Below are 25,930 nucleotides of genomic sequence, written 5' to 3'. Positions count from 1 at the left end.
CATGCATGCAGCTGAAAGAAAGACCTGTCCATCTTGCTATTTCAAGGAATTATCCATTTCAGTTTGCTGGTTGACTCTTCGAGCTTCGGCTCTAATTGCTTTCGTTTTTTTTTAAAGAAGGAAGACTTGTGGCAGACGTAAAATAATCTTTTTGCTTTTATTTCTCCTAATTTTCCATTAAAATCTCCTATCACATAAAACTTTTGCTTGTTCATTGTTGAAATCTATAACATAATTATTTCTTTTTGGCATTAAATGAAGCATTGGTTTGCATCTAGGTTTATGTATCATCCCTTTTTTGTGCAATTCTTTTAGAGATTTTTCTAGCTTCCAAAATATTGATGACTATTTCCTTGCTTAGAGTGAATGCAAGTTTGATTTTTTTTTCCCCCCTATGGCTTTATTGTTGAGTGAATCAACATGTTAACTTCTTATACTTGCATTGTTTGCCCTCCTTTCAGAATAGGATCAGTGGTCCTGTTTGTGTCTATTCATCTTCTTCATTGTATCAATTAGATTTTCCATTTTTATTTTCTATAATAAAATTCTGTGGACTCAGTCTGTAAATTGATTCAGCTGGCACATGATCCATGCAGCCTATAAATGGTGTGTTTAGTATCGGGTGAACTCCAAAATTATTCAGATGAGCAAATAGGCATGCCCTACATGCATTAATCTAGAATGAATTACTGTATATTGCTTTTTTACTTTACATTTTTGGGAAGAGAGGAAGCTATCCAATTTAGTCCCTGTTGCACTGAATTTCCACTTCTTTCCTTGGCAGTTCCAGTTGTGGAGTTTGTGAAAATAGTCTTTTTGCCTCTGGATGGCCACAGTGAGATTTAATATTTTTGATCTGAGATAAACTGAATGTTCAGCATTTCTTTCCTAGTTTTTTTGTAATTTACTGGTTGGGGCAGCCCTTGATTTGTGACCAGTGCTGGATCCTGGTTTGGTGGAGATCAAACACTGCAGTAAATTGCTGCTTAGTGAAATGCTGTCATAAAACTATTTCAGAGTAGTTCATTGCATCAGATCCATGCCAACAATTTGAAGAGCTATCAGTTCAATCTCATTCCCTCTATCCATCCCATATTCTGCCTCAATTGCCTATCAAGCACAGTTCCACATCATGACCACTATGTATAAAGAAAATATTTCCTTGCACTTATGTTTGTATCTTTTACCCATTAACTTGAATCTGTAACCACAGATGTCAACCCATCTGCTAATGGGAATAGCTTCTCTCTACTTACCCTTTCTAAACCCATCATGATTTTGAACATCTCTATCTAACCCTTCCTCAATTTTCTATGCTATCAATTTGTCCAATATAACCTACAGCTAAAATCCCTGTTCTAGAACAAATGTTGTAATTGTCTTCTGAATCCTGAGTAGGATCCATCATGTCGCAATTCAAGCTAGATATAATATTCAAGAAAATGGAGGTTCAACAGAACTTCACTCAATATGCATATATATAGCCAAATTCTGTTACTGTATTTACTATGGTATTTAACTTGTATTGCCTGCCTTGTGTATAGCTTCACATTTCAATAAGTATTTGTTTACCTAATCAAAAAGCCTTTACTTTGTCCTTTATCATCATTCACTCTGCTGTTTTACTACTCATCGAAGCTTGGTGTCACCTGTGGAATTTGAAATTATATCCACTGCATCCATGACAGTGTTATTTATATGAAATGGCCACTGTTCACGATCCTCCATTCGGAAAAGCATTGGGAACTCATATTTAGTCTCTAATGTTTTGTTAAAAAATTAATATTATTATTGGCCAATCTATTTCATGGGTCACAGTTTATATTATAGACTTTTTATGTTGGATTATGTCAGATGCCTTTAGCAAATTCATGTAGATTATTAGCTGTAATTGTTCTATGGTTCTAGTGTTGGGTCTCCAGTAAAATGCCATTTGGAAATAAAAGGTGCTTCAACATTCTTGTCTTCACAAAGATCATGTTGGATATCTGATCAAATGAAACATAAAAAAATGCATGTTTCTGTGAATTTCATTTATAAGAAGCCTAACATAGTTGTACTTAAATTTTAACCTAATCTTAGAAACGTTTTGGATGGGTCCATCGTTATTGAATGAAGATCTACCGGGACCAATGCCTGAAGAGGGCGCACAAAATCAGTGAACTGGTGCGGACTCGAAAGGCCAACATGGCCTGTTTCTGCTCCGTAAATGGTTATATGGGTCCGTGAATACATTTTTCTAAATGTTGCAACCTTTTCTTATTTTAGATACCAGTTTTTTCTTCAGGTCAAACAGGATGTCCTTCAAGGAAGATTGCCCTGCCCCTTAAATATTGCTGCACAATTAGGTGCATATGCTATTCAGTGTAAGTGAATTTGTTCCATTCTAACTGCTTAATGATTTGATGAAATATAATACATTAATTGTATGTGCTACTGTTGTGACCGTTCTGTTGGCGTCATGACAGTTTAAAAGACATTTAATTGGAAGCAAACCTGGTACATCTATTGAATAGAAATGGTTAGAAATTTTGGCTTCAGTTTTTCAGTCTCAGTATTTTAACATATTGGGAGCATATTCTGTGCAATTCCTCATTCCCTCTCTTTCAAAAATGTATCTACCTCCACTGTAACTTCTGTCTATCTTCCACAACTCTGATTGAACTTGGGGACAAAGGAAGTAAAAGCAGGACTTTGCCAAACTCAATCATACGCTTAAGTTCTGTCATTATTCCTGACTCTGAGCCTCATTTATTTCACCAACAATCTGTTTTGGTTCACCAATGATCTGTCTTGGTCCAACCATGTTGATGCTTCAGCCAGGAAAATACTCCAACACCTCTACTTCCTGAGAAGCCTACAGAAATTCTGCATGTCCCCAATGTCTCTTTCCAATTTTTATAGATGTACCACAGAAAGCATCCGCTCTGGATGCATTACAGCATGGTGTGGGAACTGCTCTACTCAAAACCACAAGAAATTGCAGAGTGTTGTGAATACAGCTCAAACATTTCATTTCAAATAGACAAATTCTGTTTATTTTCATTTTTGATAAATATGATTAGTATTTATCAAATGAGGTGGCAAATAATTTCTTTTAAAATTGTAAACCCTAGATGAAGACTTTATAGTCCATAATTTATGTATCAGTGCTTTTAAAAAATGAGCCAGGCCTGATGATAAAACAAATTCTAAGTAATAATGCTGAAATGATGTCCCATTTTACTTTTCAGCTGAACTTGGAGACTATGACCCTTTTAAGCACATGGCCAACTATGTATCTGAATACCGCTTTGTTCCTGATCAGAAGGAGGATCTCGAAGAAGCAATAGAACAATTTCATAAATCTTTAATGTAAGGACTTTGTTTTTTTTAGTAAACAGCAGAAGCTACCAAAAATATTAGATAATTTCATAATCTAAATATGATATCCTTGAAAAGAGCAGGATCAAAAATGTAATGGTATACTTTGTCATATGTAATGGTATATTTTTTCTTGGATGAGATTGCTTATATTATTGGGAAATTGCTTAATTTATTGAAATTCCTGCTCTAATCTCCCAATTAAGTTCATAAAATTCCCACACACAGGAGTATATTTAGTTCTTGTGTGCACAAACAAGCTACACCCCCTGGATAGCTGAATCCTTTGCAGTGATATATAATATCTGATTTTACTTTTAATGGTATTTCATTGTTTTTTGGCAATACAATTGAGTTTTTTTTCCTTCGAGAATGCCTTGTATCTAAATTCTTTTCTTGGTTTGTTCAGATGTATATTATCCCATATGATATATTTTCAATATCTCAGTAGCTGAAGAAAAATTTCCAGGGGCTAAAATATTTATTCTGGATATACCTGTGCTCTTAACCTTAATGAAAGCTTATTATGATGACAGCTACTACCTCTGAAATACCCAATTACTGCCGATAAAGCAATGCATGTCACTGTAACAGAATTGGGGAAAAGCTTGAGGTTTTTATAACTTTTGCCTGAGTTGAATGTTTTACTGACAGATGGCATTTTGATGCTAGACTCTAGCATTCTGCTTTTGTGCTATGAACACAAAATCAGAAATAAGAATCCACTAATTGGACCAAGTTTAAAACTCAATTAAATAAATAGTGGAACATACGATTGAAAAAGATTATTTCAGGTTATTTTGCTTTGACATTTTATAGGAAAAGTATTTTTCATCAAAGCATGCCAGTTATTTTTAATATGCAAGCCTGAGCGAGACAATGGGTTTATTCAAGGTGACAGTTCCTCATTTAAAACCTAACTGCCTTGTAAATTGCACTTCTGTACCTCATTGGTTTCCATGCTGCTTTAAACTGAGGTGATGATGAACATTTTGGTGTATGAGATAGATTCAAACAATCCAAACTCAACATTCAATATACGAGCAGATCCCAGAATCTGATCAATAGGTCACTGGTCAGGAGTTGAAATAATCACTGCAACCTGGCCAAGGGGAACTTGCAGAATACATTTGATTATAACCAGTCTAGTTTCTTGCCGATGTATATATTATAAGCCATATTCTGTCTGGTAGGAAGAGCAGTGTACTATTTCAGTCAATTAACTTGTGACAATGAAAGATTTCATTCCTAATTAAGCATCTAGTTCCCTTTGTTCTCTTCAGAGGGATTAGTTCCATCTGGTGATGTTCTTTATTTCAGTTCGGATGTTATGACAAGCATCAAGGAAAGAAAGGCAGAAGAAAATATTTCTTTGTACCCTATGATTTATAAATTATTTCTAATTATGTTGTCATGTCTTTCTATAATATTACAAGCTCAAAATAGATTACCACCAAAAAGAGCTGTGGTTCACGTATGACTTAACTCAACTGTGAGCGAAGCACATGAAGGGGAGGGTGTACTTAACTTAAAAATGTCACAAATTGCCTGCATTGCATAAGTAGCACAAACCGCATGTAATATTTCTATTTGGAGGAGCAGCCTCACTGGAAAAATATTAAAGGCAATGTTCCCTCTAATTTTTAGTTGTGTGCACAAAAATCTTATGTTGTGCAATTTTTTTTTCCCTGTGACAAAAGTATGTGCACACTGAATGCTCGTGCAAATGTAAACTTGAAATTGTTTCAAGATAATTTTGGCTCAACCTATCTCTCATGGCTAATAAAAATATTGGCATATTTTAATATAATACAGGTTTAATATAATAAATATGATTGCGTTCTATTTTTTAAAAAATATGGAACGCTTCACGAATTTGCGTGTCATCCTTGCGCAGGGGCCATGCTAATCTTCTCTGTATCGTTCCAATCTTAGTATATGTGCTGCCGAAGCGAGCACATGATTGCATTCTATGAAGTAACGTATTTAATTAAGATTTTATTTTAGGTAACTCACCTTTTGTTTGCACATTAATTTCCTTTGTGCATTGGTTGCAAAATGTGTGTGCGTATGCACATATGCGCAGCTTAGAGGGAAGAGTGATTAAAGAATTTCATTCTGGTCACATCCTTTGATAGATGAATCCAATTGTTGATTGTGTACTCCTCCTCAAGATGCTCCCTTGAGCACTGAAGGTTGGATACTTAGTAATAATTAATTTGTAATTTGTGCCCTACAATTTTCAAAGTTGAACTTGGATGATGCTTCATTCTCATTCTGGGTGGTTGATTGTCTTTTGTAAGTCAACAAATATTTCAGAGGGGATATATATGTTCATGCTTTGTTTCTTACAACTAACAGTGTTATGAACATGTCAGTTGTATTACATCCTGCTTTCATTCTGCACATGCTCTTGGGATTGTCTATTTCAGCAAGGCCTTTTCTGCAGGACATTTGTAAAGATCTTGTTGACTTCACTGAACAAAAGTATTTCTCACATGATGAATTCTATTCCTTGTTGCAATGGTTTGAGATTCCCACCTGACTTAAAATGACACCCACCACACAGATTCCCAAGAAGTCGAAGGTGCCCTACATCAATAACTAGTGACATTTGGATGGATGTTTATGATGCAACTCAACTCCTGCCTCAGTAAAATTCTGCAACCACTTCAATTAGTTTACCGCCACAATAGATCTACAGTGGGAGCCAGCTTTCTGGCCCTTTGTTCCATGATGGTCAACCTTGAACACATGAACACACCTATGCCAAGTTGTGTTCATTGACAATAACTCTGCATTTAATACCATCAAACCATATAAACTCATAATCAGACTCCAGGATCTGGGACCCTGTTCCTCACTTGCAACTGACTCCTTGATTTCATTATTGACAGACCCCATTTAGTGTGGATTGGCAACATCATTTCCTCCTTGCTAACCATTAACACAGGGACACTTCAAGGCTGCATGCTTAGCCCTCTACTATATTTCTTCCGTAGCCAAATGCAGCTCCAACAAACTACAATTGAATTATGAGGACAGGATGGGACTTTACTCCCTGAGTTTAGGAGGCTAAGGGAGGAACTTATAGACTTTAACAAAATCATGAGGGGCATAGATAAGTCAATCTTTTTCTAAAACTAGAGGGCACAGATTTATGGTGAACGGGGAAAGATTTAAAAGAGATCTGAGAGGCACTTTCTTCATATATCGAATGATCTGCCAGAGAATTATAATGTTCAAAAATCATTTAGATACATGGATAGAAAATTAGAGGACTATGGGCTAGATGCAGGTAAATGGAAATAGTTTAGTCAACATGGACAAATTGAGCAGAAGGGCATCCAGGTGAGAGAACTCTATGACAAATTGATTTCAGATTTCAGATTTATTGTCAGAGTATATGCATGACAATCACATACAACTCTGAGATTCCTTATTCCTGTGGGTGTGGCAGAGTAACCCCCAATTGGTAGTGCAAAAACTAACTGCACGCAGCATGAACATGAAAGAAAGAACTAGAAACAGATAACAAATGCAAGCAAAGTGCAATACAGGGAGAGCAGAGAAAATAAATAAAGTGCACAATTAAAAGTCCTAATTGACTCGTTATGTGCACGGTTTCATAACTCCAAAGGAAATGGGACAATGACAATTTTTCTCAAGCAAAACATTTCAGTAACAATTGGGTCCAGAGCAGTGATCCTCAACCTTCCCTTTCCACCTACATCCCACCTTAAGCAATCCCTCACTAATCACAGAGCACCGATGGCATAGGGATTATTTAAAGTGGGATGTGAGTGGAAAGAAAAAGGTTGAGAACCACTGCTTTAAATGTAAGCATTCTGAAATTAGTAGGTTGGTGAAATAGAATTGGGCAAGTTTGTTTCTGTGTTTTTATTGGAGAGATTCAGATACTGGGAATTAGTCCAACTGTTATTTTATTTGTTCCAAAGGCGAAATAGGCAGCAGCTGAAAATGTTTTAAAATTATTCCAGAATCAGATGATTCAGATTGATCAAATTCATTGCAAAATTCAACCACTCCTTAACATTTTGCATGCACCAAAATCCTTTATTTATTGATGTTGCAATGAAATTCATCCTTTGGTCTTTTAGAGTGTACCATAAATATTCATGTATAATGTGACCCCCCCCCCATTTTTGAGGGGAAATAATGGGAAAAATTTTACCCCTATGTATAATGTGACCCCCTTCTTCCTTTTTATTGGCCCAAAATCATCATGGAAAGGCCACTTTGACAGGTTGTGGAAGAAAAGTGGTGATGTGCTGAATGAAATTACAAAAGCATCATAATAAATGTAATCAATTTATTGTTCAAAATATAAATGTAAATAAAAAGAAAAACATTATTTAAAAATCCTTCAAAATCAGACTCATTGTCATCAGATGCTCCAAAAAGAGCTTCCCATTCTTCTCTGTTGATCTTCTCATCTGTGTCCCAGCCTGTTGTGTCTGTTATTTCATCTTCATAGTCTGAAGTAGTAGTGGAACTTGCATTGTCCCATAAAACTCATCTTCAGTCCCATCCATTTTGTTGCTGATTCCTGTCTTTACAAAACTCAGAGAGACCATATTACTTGGAAGTGAATCCCAAGCCTGCTTCACCCATGAAACAACAATGGATAGGCCTGGCTTCTTGAGATTTCCCCCTGCTGTTTTCTCCATTTGGTCTGAGGCCATCCAGGAAATCCAATTTTTTCTAACATGGTCCTTAAATGGCTTATTAAGCACGACATCAAGGGGTTGCAGCACACTTGTCAAGCCACCAGGAATAACAGCTTGGTGTATCTTGAATCGCTTGAGCTGCTTCTTTACCCGTTCTGTCAGATGGGCTTGAAACTGGTCCCACACTAACATTGACGGTTTCTTTAAAAGAGATCCAGGTCTTCTATTCCACACCTTCTCCCCCCACAGTTTGACGCCCTCTTCATCCATCCACCCTTTGGGATGGTAGTGTACAAGAACGCCTGGTGGGAACCTTTCTCCTTTTGCAATGGTCTTATGCTTAAAGATCGCCATTGGCTGTAACTTTGACCCATCAGCCAAGCAGCACAAAACTACAGTGAAATGGGTCCTTTCATGACCTGTCATCCTTACATAAACCATCTTACTACCTTCTTTGTCAATAGTTCTGTTACCAGGCATATCAAAACACAAGGGAATTTCATTCATATTGCCAATATTATTCATATCAAAGTCATGCTCCATCCTTAACTTAATCACAAAATTATGAAAACTAATTATCTTGTCATCCAAGTCACTGGGAAGCTTCTTTGATATCTTGGTTCTCTGATGTGTGGCCAGGGAGTGCCTCTTCATAAACCTCTGACACTAACCATTTGATACCTTGAATGTGCCATTCACTCCATATTTGCTATCTTTCTGCAGTTTCCTAGCTTTAGGCTGGATATGGAAACAGATGACAATGTAGCCATCCTTTCTCCACCTTTCTACCCAGTCAACCAGTGCCTTCTCCAGATCTGGATACAGAACCTGCTTTCCCCTTTGAACATGTTTGGTCATGGGCAACTGGGCTATCTCTGATTTCTGTTTCCTCCAAAGCCTGACGTTACTCTCAGCAACGGTGAATTCTCTGGAGGCTGCACAGTTGTTAATGCTGTCTGCATACTTGATCACTTCCAGCTTAAATGATGCAACATAAACACTGTGTTTTCTCTTCATTCCAGGAGAAAACACCATGGATAGAAATTAGAGCAACAGCAAAATACGTGTTTCATGTGACCCCCCCCCCCCCCCACCCTCACCCGCCCGCCCTGCCGCCTGAGTCGCGCTGCCGACTACCGCTCGCCCGGCCAGCTGGCTGTCTGAGTCGTCCTGGCGACTACCACTCGCCTGCCCGAACCGCCTGCCCAGCCGCACGAGTTGCGCCGTCAACAACCGCTCACCTGCCCGAGCCTCCCTGCGAGTTGCAGAAAAAAAAAATTAAATTCTATTCCCATGTATAATGCGACCCCCCTTTATCTGAGGGGAAAAAGGGGGTAATTTTTTTTGCATTATACATGAAAATTTATGGTAATTAGTGCTTGGCTGCCAGTCTGTGTTGGGTCATCTCCATTCCAAGGCAATCATTTTGACATATCGTTTGAAAAATAAATGGAGAGAAATTTGTCCCATGTTACTGTTCAGCATCTGCTCTCTACTTCAATTTATAGATTGCAGATCATGTTGAACATGTTCCTTGTACGGTTTATTTTTGCACTACCAATTAGGAGTAATTCTGTCGTGCCTGCAGGAGAAAGGAATCTCAGGGTTGTATGTGATGTCATGTATGTACAATAAATCTGAAATCTTGTCAAATGCAATAAATTTGGCTTTGTAACTAATATGAAGAAAACATTTGTTATGAGACCATTTAGTGACAGCCCACTCTAAACCTATCAGTAATAAAGTTCTGATTAACATGGATCATTAATGCATTCACAGCTCAACACTTACCAGATCAATTAGCCTTATCAGACATTTAAATTTTGATAAAATGCCATCTCCTTTGGCAATCTCCCTCTTATATCTGGATTATCAATCTGCTAACACTGATTTTAAAGTTGTCGTTCCATCATGTTTGTGTCTTTGGTACTGTTATTTATGGCTGTGGAAGATGTATTCTGTACTCAAGCAGAGATTGAAGATTGAACAGGTTAGTGATAATCATTATCACCTTTCCCCTCATCCCCATTTTGCTTCATTTTCTTTCTCTCTTGTTTCTTTTCCCTTCTTTAGGTTGGTTTACATTTTTATTTCCCTTCTGACTTGTTTACGACTAGTTGTATTCCCTGATATATAAATACACATTCACAATAACATGGAATAATATGAAAACCCAGGGTAATATGATTTAGTTATAATTTTAAATAAGTGAATTAATTATAAGGGATTTTTGTAGAACACTTGGACATGAACCCACACTGCACCTCTGAAGGTTTGTAATGTTTTGTATGTTTGAGCATGCTGGTATAATATTATGTTGTGGTACTGCTTTTCCATAGTACTGGCACATACATTTAAAATGATTTAGTGAAAATAAGTGGAAAATTTTGACAACATATAAAGGAATTGTTGGGAAAATGACCAGTGACTACCATTACGAGCCCAGAGGACCCCAAAACCCAGCAGCAATAGATATTCACTAAAACAAATGGTTACTTAAACAAAAGTTGTTTTTAATTATCTTTAAACATGAAAACAGTATCGCACTTTAACTTAACTAATCTAACTTAACCCCATTCTAATTCTAAGTGCCCGTGTATGTAATGTCTGTGTAAGTTCAGAAAAGTTATTTGGTTCACAGTCCAATCTCACTTCTCATTCCTCCAAGTTCACTGGTTGCAGGCAATTCTTATACTGTGCACAGAATTTAACATTTATTAATTTCACCAGGCTTTGGTGCTTGAAAGGTAATTGGTTACTGCTCAGGAAGGTTCTTGCCAGTTTTCAAAGAGAGATTTGTTGTTTCAGGACATCGACAACTGGTGTACTTCCATCAGTCACCTCAGTGTCTTGCTGACAAAACTTGCCCCCTTCAGGGTTCTCCAGATGATAACCTCTTGCTTTCAGGTCATCACAGAGTGCCTTTTTGTTTCTCTTATTCCAAGTGAAACATTAGACAGCCTCTCCTCTTGCATGAACCACAAGTGCTTTGACCAAGCCGTCTTCCAAATGGGACTTTCCACAAGCTTGACAACTTGGCCTGTTCCAGTCCCAGCTGCTGTCTACTGACTGTAACACTGTAGAAGTGATCTCTGTGTCTCATTTTCTCTGTGAGAGAAAACCTGTTTGACTCTCTCTGCCTGCAAAACCACATGACCCTCAGAACAACACCAGACAATCTGCGGCTCCAGCAAGATCTTTCATCTGTTGCCTTTTGAAAACAACAATCCATTAGTGAAGTCTCTTGGACACTCTCCAAAGCTCTTGCAAAAGCTGTGGAGCCGATATGTCTAGCATTAGCAGAGCTCCAGTATTTCAAATAAGATCTGTTTTAAAGTGTTTGTATGTAATCTACTCTAATAAACCTTTCCCAATTTATCTCCCAAAAACATATCTATATACTCTGTCACACTACCAATGACAATAATTTCTCTGGCTGTTCTCCCAAACATCATCATTAAGATGTTGGAAGATGAAAAATATTCATTACATGAATGATCATTTCAACTTGAAGAGCAAAATATGTTCAATGATGTGTTAGCATTTACACACGTGTAATATAATTGTGTTTATATCATTTACTTGTAAATGACAAAACGTCCAGCAACTTGGCAAGCAGTAAAGTTAGTTGGCATATGGATGCTAACACTTGTGAGGAATCTGGGATATTTAATTATGAATGATGCAGTGTCATAATTCAAAGAAGAGTATCATTATATCAACAAATTAACTAAGGCATTTTCTTTTAAAAATAGGGAGAAATAATTCACAGTGGGAAGGGTTGATAATAATATATAAAATACATCCAGTCCAAACATGTACAGTACTTGATTAAAAAGGAGACAAATTCAGTTTGATGTGCTATCTTGAAACAATACATAGTCGTAATCTTTACATAACCATTTGGAGTTGATTAAATTATGCCATATAAAAAGTTGCATTTCTTCAAAACCAATCTATTAACTACAAATTTATTTGGACTTGGTAGGCATCAACATGCCTTTCCTTTCTTTCTGGTATATTTCTGAAAATGGAGATAGATAAGTGACATTTTTGCTTGTTTTTATCTGAATACTTCAGCCACTGCAGCCAAACAATGGTGGCTGTCAGTTTAAATTTATTTTTCTTGCTCTTAGGAATGTAAGCTCACTTATTCTGTGCAATTGGTGCTATATACCTCCCCTTCTCATTGTTGCCCATCTCTTTGACAGCAACCTGGGGCTGCTGTCATTGGTAAATCTACAAAGTAAATGGAACATAGGATCTATTTCTTAATCTATAATCTGGAAATTACCCTGCGGTGTTCTGAATGAGTAGAAAGTTTGTTCACTATAATTACTAGTAACATAGTAATATAGGTAAACATTACCACAATATTAATTATGATAGGTCAAACATCCAGGTTTTGCTTCAGGAACTGCAGTACAATACTACCTTCCAAACTTCTATATTAAAAAGTCTCACTTATATTTCATCTTTTACCCAAATTATAGGTTTTCCATCTGTTGCATTAAGCAAAGTCACTTGTTCTTTAATCATGGGTGAGGTAATGGAAGACTGGAAGATGGCAAATGTTTTTTTTAAAGAACGGGTGCAATGACAAGCCAGGGAACTACAGGTCTGTAAGCCTAATATCAGTCATTGTAAAGTTACTGGAAAGGATTCTGAGGGATAGAATCGACCAGTATTTGCATATACAAGGACTGGATAGGAATAGTCATTGCATTGGAAATCATATTTCACAAATTAGTCTGAATTTTTAATAGTTGACATAAAGGGGGATAGGGTCGTGGATGTTGTCTACATAGACTTAGCAAGATCTTTGACAAGACTAGTACAGAAGGATAAATTATAGATCCAGGGTGAGCTAGCCAATTGAATTCAAAATAGCTTGGTGGAGGGGGACAGAGGTTGGAAGTGGAGGGTAGTTTTATAGATAGGGAGCCTGTGATTCATGGTGTGCCATAGGGATTGGTGTTGGATACCTGTTGTTCATCATCTACATGTCTGATTTGACTAACAATATTGTTCACATGGTGAATAAGTTTGAGGGTAACACCAAAATTGTTGCAAGTGGTCGAGTAGCTTCAAAGGGTCAGATTACCATCATTTGGCTTCCTACCAAAAGGAAATCTAAATATTGATTGAGATTTCCTGCAATGTCACAAAAGGAATATGGCTAAGTTCCAAATTTATTTTCCCTAGTTAAAGCTGGAATCTGCTGATTGCAGTTCAAAAATTTCAAAGATGAATATACATTTAAATAAGCTCATCAGGCATTTAAATATATTTTGTTCGATGGATTGGTCGCCCTTGCTGATACGGTTGTCCAAAGCAGAAAACAATTTCTAACTGTTACGCCTCACCAGCAGGCAATTGAGAGACAAATAAATAGATGGGTTAAATTTAACACAAAATTTATTGACAAATTAACAATAGAATTACCTCAATAAACTTAACACCCCAACATAAGCCTTTATGGCAACTTTAATTAACAACATGTTTATAAAGTGTATGTGGGGATAAAAACCCAGACCATTACGATCCAAACTCAAAATGCCCCAAAAGAAAACTCCCAAAACCAAACCTCAAGTCAGTCCCATCAAGTCCATCAGTCAAAAAGGAACAGCTCACAGAGTCTGGTCTCCAGGCTGGAGATTCTTAGTTTGGTTGCACACTGGTCTTTAGTTGGATGTGGAGACAGATGGCCGTGATCACTGTAGACTTACGACTTTCCTGAGTTTTGAATGCGGCAACAACCACCTTTGAATTTTTCTCATGGGAATTTTCATCCAATGACTTCCTAGTCACTACACAAGGTTCATGCCTCTGAAGCCCACTTTAGGGTTAGCAAGTGACCTTCTGTCACACAAGTCTTCCCCTCGAATCATCCTGCCTTGGATCATCAAGTGACTCCTGTCACATGAAATCCTCCTCTTGAAGAGGACTGGGGAAGCCCAGGTTGGACACATACACACTCTGGGTATCAGAGTGACACAGCGCTGACACCTGCAGACAAAGTAGCTCAGTCTTCTTTCTTCCACTAAAACAACTGGGTGAGCACCCTGACTGACAGTTATGGATGGCAATGCTAGCATCCGTGAACGAAGCAACTCAGCTTTTTGTTTGCTGAAGCTGCCAGATGAGGACACATACACAGACCAACTGTCTGATTGACTGCCCTCCAACCAACCAACCAGCCAATTCAAAACTCTGCACGCTGGGCTCTTCAACTGCCCCAGTGCATGCCTTCAGCTTTCTCTAGTGATGGAGAGAGGTTGACAGCAGCACGCATGCTCTCTGTGAGCCTACCAGCTTCCAGTGCATGGCTCTTGCGCTTCTGACATCTGTCAGCTTTCCCAGCACTGTTTCAGCACTTTCCACACAGCTACAAGTTTTCCCAGTGTCTTTCACAGCAGTGGACCTGAGCCTGGTCCTGAAATAAAATTGCCCAAGATCCATAACATGACTTTTTAAGTAAATTTACTTCTCCTTGGTATCTAATTATCCATTACTCTTGAAAGAACAAAGATTAATGAGATTATTTTTCAATCAGCATTGAAAACATTTTAACCTAGTATATAACCACAAATTGAACTCAGAACTGAGCTTGACTTAGAAATAGGAAAGTAGCCTCTGGACATAAATGAATAAATATAAAATGTATGTGATCCGTTTTGGCAAAATATTGTATACCATGAGTGAGCTTGTATTTTGGGTTACAAACATTATCTCCAATTGGACATAACTACATAGTGTGTAAAAAGTTCTGCTGAACTATTAAAGCTTCTGAGGTTTAAGTTATTGTGTTATAGAGTTAGTCTGTAACATGACATGGTTTTTGAAATGCATCACTACCCCTGAATAGAGTACACTCCACCCTTGATGTAATTGGAAACCATAAAAACAAAATTCCTGTGCTTTTTGCTATGAACGATCAGAACATTGATAGCTGTGGTATGTTTTATGTCACTAGAATGGAGACAGTAAGTATGGCACTTTAATATGAAATTTAGAGGTCTGAATCAGAGGGACTGAGAAGTAGAGTTAAGTTAAAAAGTAGAAAATATTGGAAACAGGCAGCACTGATGGTGAGAGAAGCAATCTTTCAGGTTGAAGACACTTCGCCATGATTAGACATTGACCTTGTGAGAGAAGGCAGAGAGTGGCAATGGATGTTTGCTTCTCCAACTGGAGCCTGTGCCTCCAGGATCAGTGCCAGGTTCATTGTTATTTGTCTTTTATTTCAACAATCTGGATGACAATGTGGTAAATTTGACACAAATATTGGGGGTGCATGGACAGTGTGGGAGGCTCTCAAAGCTTGCTTTAGGATCTGGACCAACTAGAAAAATGGGCTGTAAAATGAAGGTGGAATTTAATGTGGAGAACTGTGAGGTGTTGGACTTTGGGGATATGATTCCTACCTTTGGGGTAGGGCTAACGCAGTAAACAGTAGGGCACTGAGTTACCCATTTGAAGAACTGAGTTAAAGGGAAATGTTAAATGTTAAGACTTGATTGCTTGGAGAAAAATGAGGGTAGAGGTATACAAAATTATGAGGGGTATAGATACAATAAGTGCAAGCAGGGTTTTTCCACTAAGATTAGGTGAAACAAGAACTAGAGGGCATGGGTTAAGAATAAAAGGGGAAATGTTTAAAGGGAACATTAAAGGGAACTTCTTCACACAGAGAGTGATGAGAGTGTGGAGTGAGCTGCTAGATGAAGTGGAGAATGCAGACTCCATTTTGACAAGTAAGAAACATTTAGATACGTACATGAATAGTAGGGAACTGTAGGACTTGATCCGTGTGCAGATTATTGGGATTCGGCAGAATAATGGGTCGGCTAGACTATACGGGCTAAAGGGCCTCTGCTATAGTGTTCTATTGTTCTAACATTTAAGAGAAGAATGGATAGGTAGGGTTGGAAGGGTATAGAGGGCAATAGTCTGGGTGAAAATCATGTAGATAAATAGTTTGGTACGGATTAGATCTGCCTGTTTCTGTGCTGTAGTTTCTATGGTTCTAACTGGAAGATAGAAAACAGATTAGTTTTTAATTGCAGAGATTGTCAGGGATGGATGGATGGATGGATGGATAAGTGTCTGATAGGATGTCAGAGTTGCCATAATTAAATGTTGTTTAAGAAACCATCTAATTGTTAGATTATTTAAAGCAGATTTAAGTGAAGGAAAGCAAACAGAGAGACATATAAAAGTTTAAAATGCACATCAGAGCTGTATCAAAGATCTGAAAGCGGTTATGTATTCTAGGTTTAGAAATTCATTGCAGATGGAGACGTGATGCTTTATTCATTGTTCAATACAAATCCAATATCGTTCCCTGCAGCACACAGTATATATGAGTGACAACGTCATACGTACACTTTTCCCCCACAAAATAAATGCTTTGCGAAAATAACATTGGATGGCACTTATAATAAACTATGAATACTACATGGTGCCCCTATACTAATGGTAAGAATTACAATTAAACTATAATGTAAGTATGAAATGATAAACTGCCAAGTCACTGTACATAGTCCTTCAGTCGTTCTGGAGGACATTTTTCCCTTTTTGATCTTCTCAAAGATGCAGAATCCATCTGGATACTTTGCGTCTTCTCTGGACTCTTTGCCTTTTGGGATAGTACCTTGGTTGGTGGTAAGGACTGTGAACTTTGTCTTTGGTGAACCCCATTCAGACGTTGCATCAGACTGTGTTGTTGAACGGGACGTAGTGTAGGAATGCTCTATTAAGCTGTAGGGCTGCTCGGTTGAGAAGAGACATCACTTCTCAAAGATATTTCTGGATCTCATCAGGATCATGAGCACTGGGCGAAGCCATAGGATCATCCATTGCACTCAATTGGTCAATGTGCCATTTCCATATTTAGTTCCTACCAGTGTAGAATAAGAACAGGAGCTTAGTTTTTTAAGAATAACCCCTCATACCTATGGCACCCTGTTGACCTGGTAGTCCCATACCAGGACTGGCTCTCTCAGTTGAAGAGGTCTGGAAGGTTTACTTGAAGATGTGAATTGTTCTATTGGAAGGCTGATGTTCAGTTGTACTGTGGAAAGTCTTTTTCTTAAGTTACATCCAAACATCAATTCATCTGATATTTAAAGAAATCTGTGATTTTGTGACTCCATGACATGTTTAGGAGTTTCTTAGTTGTCATGGATTTTTTGAAAGTCTTTACAAAACATTCTGCTTCCCTAATGGTGCTTGGGTGGTAGGGTCCTGACAAGACATGTTGGATACTGTTATCGCATAGGAATACCTTAAAGGCCTCCAATACAAACTGTGGATCATTGCGGAAACCAGTTCAATAGGTCATCCATATAATGCAAATATACTTTGTAGTCTTTCAATTGCCTGGTCTGTTGCTTTTCTCATGTGTGATACCACAGGGCATTTAGAGTGAGCATTGACAACAATTAAGAGGTTTTCTCCCATAATAGGACCAGTGAGATCAATGTGAATCCTGTGTCATGGTCATGATGGCCATTTCCATGGGTAGCACATCTTGACAAATGCTACATCTGCTTAACATCTGTTCAATATCGATGCCTATTGAGCGCCACCAGACATGTATACGTGCCAACACCTTCATCCAAACCATCCCTGGGTGGTTGCTGTGCAGCTATGATAGCATGACTGTCTGCAATTTTGTAGGAATGATTGTTCTAGTCCCCCACTATACAAATAGAAACAGTGACCGTTTTCAGTTAAAAGGTGCAATCTCAGTAATATTATGGACATAGTTGTACCAGTTTTCTTCAGAGTCCACGAACTTTCCAAACTGTGCTTTCTGCCATTTTTAGTATTCTTTTCTTTGTTCACTTTGACTGAACTTGTGGAGTCCACTGTGGGGATAATCAGGCGTTTCCTTTTTAAATCTTCACTCCAATGTTTGGAGCCTAGAGGAGGCCCATTTCGATCCTCACCGGCAATTGGTTATGTATTCTAGGTTTAGAAATACATTGCTCACGAAGATGTGCAAGACGTGGAATTCCTCTACAGTGACAATGGACTATGCTACAGCTGTCGTGAATTCCAGAACTTTGCAGGAGAGTATGATATTCAACAGTCAAATGGTAAAGCAGAGATAGGAGTTCACATAGTTAAACAGTTGCTCAAGGAAGCACTAGACAGTAGCTCAGATTCATTTCTAGCTCTGTTGAGTTACAAAGCTTTGCCACTTGAACATGGCTTGTCACCCACTGAACTTCTGATGGGACGTAGACTATGCACCACACTTCCCTACTTTGCAAACCCAAACAAGAACAGAGATGTCGAAGATGTCAAACAGAAACAAAAGTGTCTGCAATGAAGACAAAAAGGAAATTATGACAAGTCAGCAAGTATTAAGCTGTAGGGCTGCATGATGTTTCAAATAGGTCTCACCCTTTTCTACATGTTGCAATGATTAAGGATTGACAATTCTGCTTTGAGTAGAATCCCATTGACAGCTCATCTCTGATGTAATATTACTGATGTTAAGATAAAATGGTTAGGGTTTCTTGACAAAATTTAACTTGGAAATATGAATTGGGAGGACTGCAATTCCCAAATTTTCAATATTATTATAATGCAGCACATTTGAGGTTTATTAATAGAATGTTTGATTTGGATAGCTCATTAGTATGGGTCAATATTGAATTATCCACTATTGGTGAGAAGATTATCATACAATTTATTTATAAATGGAATAATAAGTTGTTAATTGTTAATAATAATCCATCTATCTTGAGGCACTTAATTGAATTATGGAATAAGATAAATAATGAGATAGGTATGCGGGGGAAAATTTCAGTTAAATCGCCTTTATATCAGAATAAACTTTTTCCCTTTACTCTTAATAACCAGTTTTTGAAAATATGGAATCAGAAAGGAATTAAAACTGTTGGAGATTGTTATGAAGCCGGATATTTTATTTCTTTTCAAAGAATGAAAGAAGAAAAATATGAAATTCCAAATTATTTTATTATTATCAAGTTGAGGCTTTATTATTGGACAATTTTGGACCTTCTTTAAGATTACCAAGACAAACTAAATTTGAAATTTGCTTATGGAAGGTGGTACAAAAAAGTTTATTTCAGAAATGTATAAATTATTACAAAGCAAGATGCTTCAATTAGATATTCATAAATCAAGTTTAAAATGGGAAAATGATTTTGGAATATTAATTGACCAAGATGATTGGAGATCTATATGTAAGGATAGTATGACTAACGTTATTAATGTTCGATAGAGATTAGTGAATTATAATTTTATACATCCTGTATTTAACCCCTCAGAAATTAAAGAGATATAATTTAATTTCTTCAGATTGATGTTTTAGATGTACCAAAGAAGTAGGTTCCTTTTTTCATTCGACTTAGTTATGTGATAAGGTTAAACCTTTTTGGATATGACTTAAGGAATTTTTAGAGAACATTTTAAAGATTCAGTTATCAATGGACCCAGCATTATTTCTATTAGGTAATGTTAAAATGTTGAGTTTGACCTTGAGATTGACCTAGTATCAGATTACATTTTTAAGGTTATCAATGGCTGTGGCAAGAAAATGTGTAACTTGGAAAAATGAGATTGATTTGGAGTTGCAGAGATGGCAGTCAGAATTGAGATCCTGTATTCCTTTGGAAAAAATAACATACAATTTATGTGATAATTATCTTTTTTTTTAAAGTGTGGAGCACCTTATTTGGATTATATGGGTTTAAAATGTTGAATTCCATAGAGTTCGGTGTGGTGGTTTGCTTTGATTCATGGCGGTCCTTTTTTGTGTTTTTGATGTTTTTAATCTCTTCCTTCTTCTTTCTTTTGGGTTTATTTGGGATGGGAGGAAGGTGGGTTATGAAGAGAGGAGGTGGGGGGGGTTGTTCTTTTTTTGTATTGTTTACTCAAAACTTTTAAATAAAGTATTCAAAAAATGGCTGATATTCACCTCTCAATCATCCTTCATTCAGATTCATGATGACCTTCTGTAGAACTGTGTCCTTTTCTGTTTCAGCTGTGATCTGCTGAAATAATCTGGTATAATCAATAATCTGGCCATCAGCATTTATAGAAACTATGAAGTTGCCCTTAAATGAGGAAGCTGTAAAGAAAGCACCAGAAGATTTGCCATTCATGGAGCCTCCACCTTCCTGCATAGCAATGTAATTTACAGTACCCTGACATGAACATTTGCATGTTCAGTACCTACAGAAAATGTCAGCATGTAGTATTGTACTAGATAAGATCCTGAACCTTAAAAGCAATATTCCACATACAATTGAATGTGATTTTTTTGAGAATTTTGTATTGTGCAAATTGAAATAGTAATCCCAAAAGTGTGGACATTTTTGGGTAAATACAGTTTAAATATCCAGTTCTGAAATAGCTATCAGAAATCATACTTGTGTGATTAAATGGCAAATTTCAATGCTAAGAGTTAAAGCTACCTAGTTATATGAAGAACTGGGTCACCATTCTTGACAGATGCAGGTGCTTTCTATATAATTTAACACAGTACCCATCAAACTGAGGTGCAGCCTACAAATCCTGAAACAAAATTAATGTAAAGTTATACTCAGCTGACTATAGTTACTACTGATAATAAACTCCATTCCAAAAAAAACACCATAAAAAAAACCTGTGATCTGCTTGGATTTTATGTTGGTTACAGGAAGAGATTCAGTGATCAGGATCTTGTAGAGATTCACATCTGTCTCTGTGGAACTCTCATTATGTGCTTCACTCTGTGTCATTGCCCTGGATAACACATCAGCTAACATAATAAGTTTCCCTGGTGTATACACCAATTCAAAATCATAACATCGTAGCTTCATCAACAGTTTTTGGATTCGCGGCAACATTTCACTGCTATTTTTCTTGATTATGGATATTAATGGCTTGTAGTCTGTCTCTGCCATGAATGTTGGTAGGCCATACACATAACCGTGGAATTTCTCGAGTCTGTAAACCAGACCTAGACACTCTTTCTTGATCTGTGCATCTCGACATTCAGATGTCATTGTCCTTGATGCATATGCTGCTGGCCTCAAATCTTCTCCCACAGCTGAAGTAGTATGGCACCTATTCCATCTTTCGAAGCATCCGTAGATATTTTTGTCCTACTGGATGCATCAAAGAACATCAAAAGCACTGGTTCTGTAGTTAGAATGGTCTTCAGTTGTCCACATTCTTCCTCATAGTTGGCTGTGCACTGGAATTCACATTCGTCCTGTAACAACTTCCTGAGGTACATTGATTTGGAAGACAGGTTTGATATGAATTTACCAATGAAATTGATCATTCCCACACTCTCAATATGCCTTTTTTGTCAGTGGGTCTGGGCATCTCTAAAATTGCTTTCACCCTGCTCTTGTCTGGCTCCACACCTGCGTCTGACAGTTTATCTCCCAGAAAGGTGATTTCCTTCACAACAAACTGATGCTCACCTGTACCCCGTATATGCCTTCCATAATGTTCTCCATTGTCCTCTGGAGCAATTCCAGAGCTGAGGAAATTCCAAAAGGCATCTCAGACAGGAGTATTGGCTAAACAGTGTATTAATTGTTCAGTATTTTGTTCTATCTTCATGCAGTTTTACTTGCCAGAAGCCCTGGGATGCATCCAATTTACTGAAAAACTTTACACTGGCAACCTCACTTGTAATTTCATCCCTGGTTGGAATCTGATCATGTTCCCTCTTTATATTGGCATTCAAGTCTTTTGGGTCCATGCACACACGTGAGTCAGCTTTCCTTTTTTTGACTCTCCCCATTGAATTCACCCATTCTGTTGGCTCCTCCACTTTCTTTTGACCCCAGTAATGTCATTCAGTCAAGTTCCTGCTTGAGCTATTCTTTTAGTGGCGCTGAAACCCTCCTTGTGGCATGTACTAATGACTGTGTGTCCTCCTTTAACTGTATCTTATAGGTGAATGGTAGATCTCTAAACCCCTTGAAGATGTCTGGAAATTGATCCAGTATTTCCTTTATGCTGTTCCGTGCATTGGCATGTTAATGTGGTATACCCTCTTGACCAGGCTTAAGTTTTTACATGCTTTATCACCCAGCAGTGATTCATGTCCATCTGGGATGACTATGATCCGGAGATGGTGCTCTTTATCTTTAACTTTCACCTTGAATTTACATGTACCATTCGTGTCGATGCTTTGTCCATCGTAGGCTTTGAGCTGCACAGGGTTTGCTTGGATGTATGGCTTTATCTTCATTACCCTGGTGTCACAGATCAAATTAACCTTTGCTTGTGTCCAGCATGAAATGAATATCTGCTCCATTTGTATGCAATGACACAGTCCACTTAACCTGCTTAACTTGTTCACACTTGGCTGTTCAGTATCTGTTGGTTTATAGTCTTTCTGCACTACCATACCCATAAAAATTGTGTAACGGAGACCAGTTTCTTCTATAGTATGTACAGTTTCACCTCTGTTTTGTTTCCCTTTAGAAAAACATTGCTTTGCATAATGATTCTGCTCTTTGCACTTTTAGGCTGAGCATCGTTTTGCTGCATGTTGAGTGCCAGATCTAATGCAGTCTCTCCATCTTTTAGTTGTTTCCTACATCTCATTTTTTTGTTTATGTGTGTGGCCTGATACTGTGGCTATGACTATGCCTTCATTTTCACTGGCTTTGATACTATCACAGAATTTTTTCACCTGCTGCAGAGCTATTTCACTGCCATGGCTTATCGTCACAGCTCCAGCTAAGGTAAGGTCTGTCTCTCGTAGCAATCTTGCTCTCACTTATCAATAATTCCAAACACAATTTAATCATGGATTATTGAATCTTGCAACGATCCAAAATTGTATGTTTTTGCTTTTAATTTCAAGTTTGTTAAAAAAAATCACAGCTCTCTCCCTGCTGCTGCATATGCAAGTGAAACACGTACCTGTTGAATGTTTCAATTTTCTTTGGTGAACAATCTTCATCAAACAAATCTCAATAATATTGTCAAACTTGCCCTGGATTTCTGCCTCTGTAAAAACAGATATATTGAAAACCTCTAGTGCTTGAGGTCCCATCACAGTAAGCATCAGTGCAATCTTTTATGCATCATGTTTGCTATTGAGTCCAATAGCTTGCAGGTACAGCATGAAAATTTGTTTGAACAACCTCCACTCATAGTCGACATTTCCAATCCAATGTACAGCGTCAGGAGTCTTTACACTCTCCATATCTCTCCTGATAATGACTGATACACACTCCTGGTGTTTCTTCCATTTCTGGTACCTTGTGATGTTTCTTTTATTGTATTAAATAAACTTGGATTCTTTTAAAACAACTATACTTTTTTAGATAAAGTACACACAAAAAAGTGTGGAGCCATCCATCTTGAATCCAACCCAAGCTCTAGTCTCCAATTCCCTCTAGTAGTCAAAAGGATCGCTAGCACTCTATCATTATAGTGAGTTCTCTGAAATAGTTGAATTTAGTGCTGAAGTCTGGAATGTATCTAGATAAAAGATCCTGAGTTATGGGATTCATTGTAAGACTATATATAGAATAACACTGACAAGTAAATTGGAGGGACAGGATGGGGAATTTATGTAACTGGCAACTGGAAGGTCAGGATCAGCCCAATTGAATGAAAGAATATGCTCTGTCAAAAAAAATTCAAACTGCTTTTGGTTTCCCTGATATCTAACACAATGCACTAAATTGGAGGATGTGCAACTGTGACCATATATAACCTGAGAGGACTGCTTAGGACCTTGGAAGGGGTAAAGGATGAGTTAAAACAACAGATGTATCTCCTGTTCTTACATTGAAAGAGCTATGAGATGGCAACTAATTTGTTGAGATAGAAGAAGAGATGAAGAAGTTGCCAAATAAATAGTTTCTTCTGAATGCTGAAAGGAGAGGTAAAATGTATCTGGTTGAAGAAACATATTGAAGGTGATGAAGATGGTGAAAGATGGTCCATTGAATATGAAGGCTGGTGGGATGAAGACTATCCTTCTCTGTCTGAGAGGAGACAGCAGTGAAAGAGAAGAAGAAATAGACAAGATGTGGTCAACTGTAGTAGAAAGGAGACCATTGTTAACCAAATGAAAATTTAGAGGTATCTGTGTAGAAAGCCTAATCGTCAGAGGAACTGGAGGAATGGAATGTGATTTTTACAGCGGTCAAGTTGGACAACAGTGTACAGTGTAGTTGAGGTTACTGTGGGAATCTAGTCAGCATGTAATGGATGTTTGTCACTAATCTACCCAAGCTGTGGAAAATAAAATCAAGAAAAGGAAAGGTGAGTCAAAGAAGGGCCATATAAAGGTGAACAGGGTTGAAATTGGCAGCAAAAGTAGTGAAAATTTCAAGTTCTGTATTAGTGAAGGTGGCAATTTATGTGAAAGGTTTTGAGGGAGAGCCCCCAAGTAGGACAAGAATAATACTATTCCAATGCAGACTCCGTGTTAGTTATTTAGGTACTGGAGCTGAGAAAAATGGAGGGTTATGAAGGAAGGAAATTCAAGGCAATTATCAGAGTAAATTATTAGATAAGCACAACACTGTGGGCCAAAGGGCCTTATACTGTGCCATAAATTTCTATATTCTATTTGAGGTATGAATGTGCAGGCACAGCACACATTTGAGGCTGACAAAAATTGGACTTTAGGCCTTTAAATATAAACTGAAATTCTGCTGATTCCAGGATTGTGGCAGCACATCCACTGAAAAAAAATTAATATCATATCACATGCTTTGCCAGTAGCAGCCATAAAATGAATCTTGTGGTTTGAGGATTGGCAATGGAAAGATTGTGGGGTGGGTGATTGGACGACTTCTTGACAACCTAACAAGCTATTGAAATATTCTATTCAAAAAGTATCTTGCCAATTGATGCCAGATGTTGTTTAGAGGCTGCATTAACAGCCTTGGATAAATCTGAGTAGAGCAAAGCTACATTTATTGGAAAATGAAGTGAATGGGGCAAAGATCTGGCTAATAAGACATCATGTAGTAAAAATGTAAAATCATCTGCTTTGGCAGGAAAAATAAGAAGAAATGCATGATCTAGATAGCCCTGGGATAGTGAGGAGTGGATGAGTAGGCAGATTTTGGAATGGTGCAGAAGTAACAGGGTTTTTAAGGGAGATTTCAACTTCCCAAATATTGACTGGCACTTCTTTACTGCAACAGGGATAGATGGGACAGAATTTGTCAGGTGTATCCAAGGAGGATTTTTTTTCTTTTAATCGGGTTATTAAGCCCATTAGCATTAAAAGTTGCAAAATTCAAATTAGTCATAACTATTTGTATCTCTCGCAGAGTGGCACCTCACAGAGCTTCCAAAACTACAAAAGGAAACTCTTTAAAACTTAAAAAAATTCCACAAAAAAAGAAAAAAATACCTCGCCCCCCCCAAAAAAAACTACAATATAAGTGTAGTTACCCCCTCAATTACACGGGTGCGGTCAACGCCGCAAGTGGCAAACAACTTCAGAAGTGTCAGCAATCAAACTACTCCCCCCCCCAAACTAAACTCAACTAAATAAAACACCCATTTCATGTATGATATGCTGCTTCCATTATGCGGTTGAATCAACGGTAGTGTCTCCATTTCTTGCCCATTCTTCACCCCCACAAGCACCACTGGTGGCTGAGAAAACAGATCTTGACTTCGCCTGTTACCTGGCAAAGAATTAGCAAAAATGAAAGCGTCATGATTATTATCAAAAAACTGAGATTGATCATTCCCGTAAAACACCTTCAATACCATGGGGTATTCAAAAGCAAATTTATACTCCTTCTTCCATAATACCACTTTAGCTGAGTTAAATTCCTTACAATATTTTGTTATGTCTTGACTTAAATCCGCATAAAAAAACTCTACTATTCTTAACCATCAAA

General features: G+C 37.6%; 1 protein-coding gene and 1 non-coding gene across 3 annotated transcripts in view; one reads left to right on the top strand and one right to left on the bottom strand.

Moving 5' to 3' along the window:
• Positions 1–25,930, top strand: part of epb41l4a (erythrocyte membrane protein band 4.1 like 4A) — a 517,267-nt gene that overhangs the window by 109,518 nt on the left and 381,819 nt on the right. For both annotated transcript variants that reach the window (XM_069892849.1, XM_069892845.1), the window contains exons 6-7: positions 2,269–2,366; positions 3,234–3,354. In XM_069892849.1, coding sequence (XP_069748950.1) covers positions 2,269–2,366; positions 3,234–3,354 — 219 coding nt within the window. The remainder of the gene's footprint in view (positions 1–2,268; positions 2,367–3,233; positions 3,355–25,930) is intronic.
• Positions 5,216–5,322, bottom strand: LOC138752087 (U6 spliceosomal RNA). Its single transcript, XR_011350359.1, has one exon. It is a non-coding gene; the product is annotated as a U6 spliceosomal RNA (small nuclear RNA).

The sequence above is a fragment of the Narcine bancroftii genome, chromosome 1 (assembly GCF_036971445.1).
Source record: "Narcine bancroftii isolate sNarBan1 chromosome 1, sNarBan1.hap1, whole genome shotgun sequence".
In the NCBI taxonomy this organism is placed as follows: domain Eukaryota; kingdom Metazoa; phylum Chordata; class Chondrichthyes; order Torpediniformes; family Narcinidae; genus Narcine; species Narcine bancroftii.
Note: the sequence above shows the minus strand (reverse complement) of the source record. Positions and strands in the feature narration are given on the sequence as shown.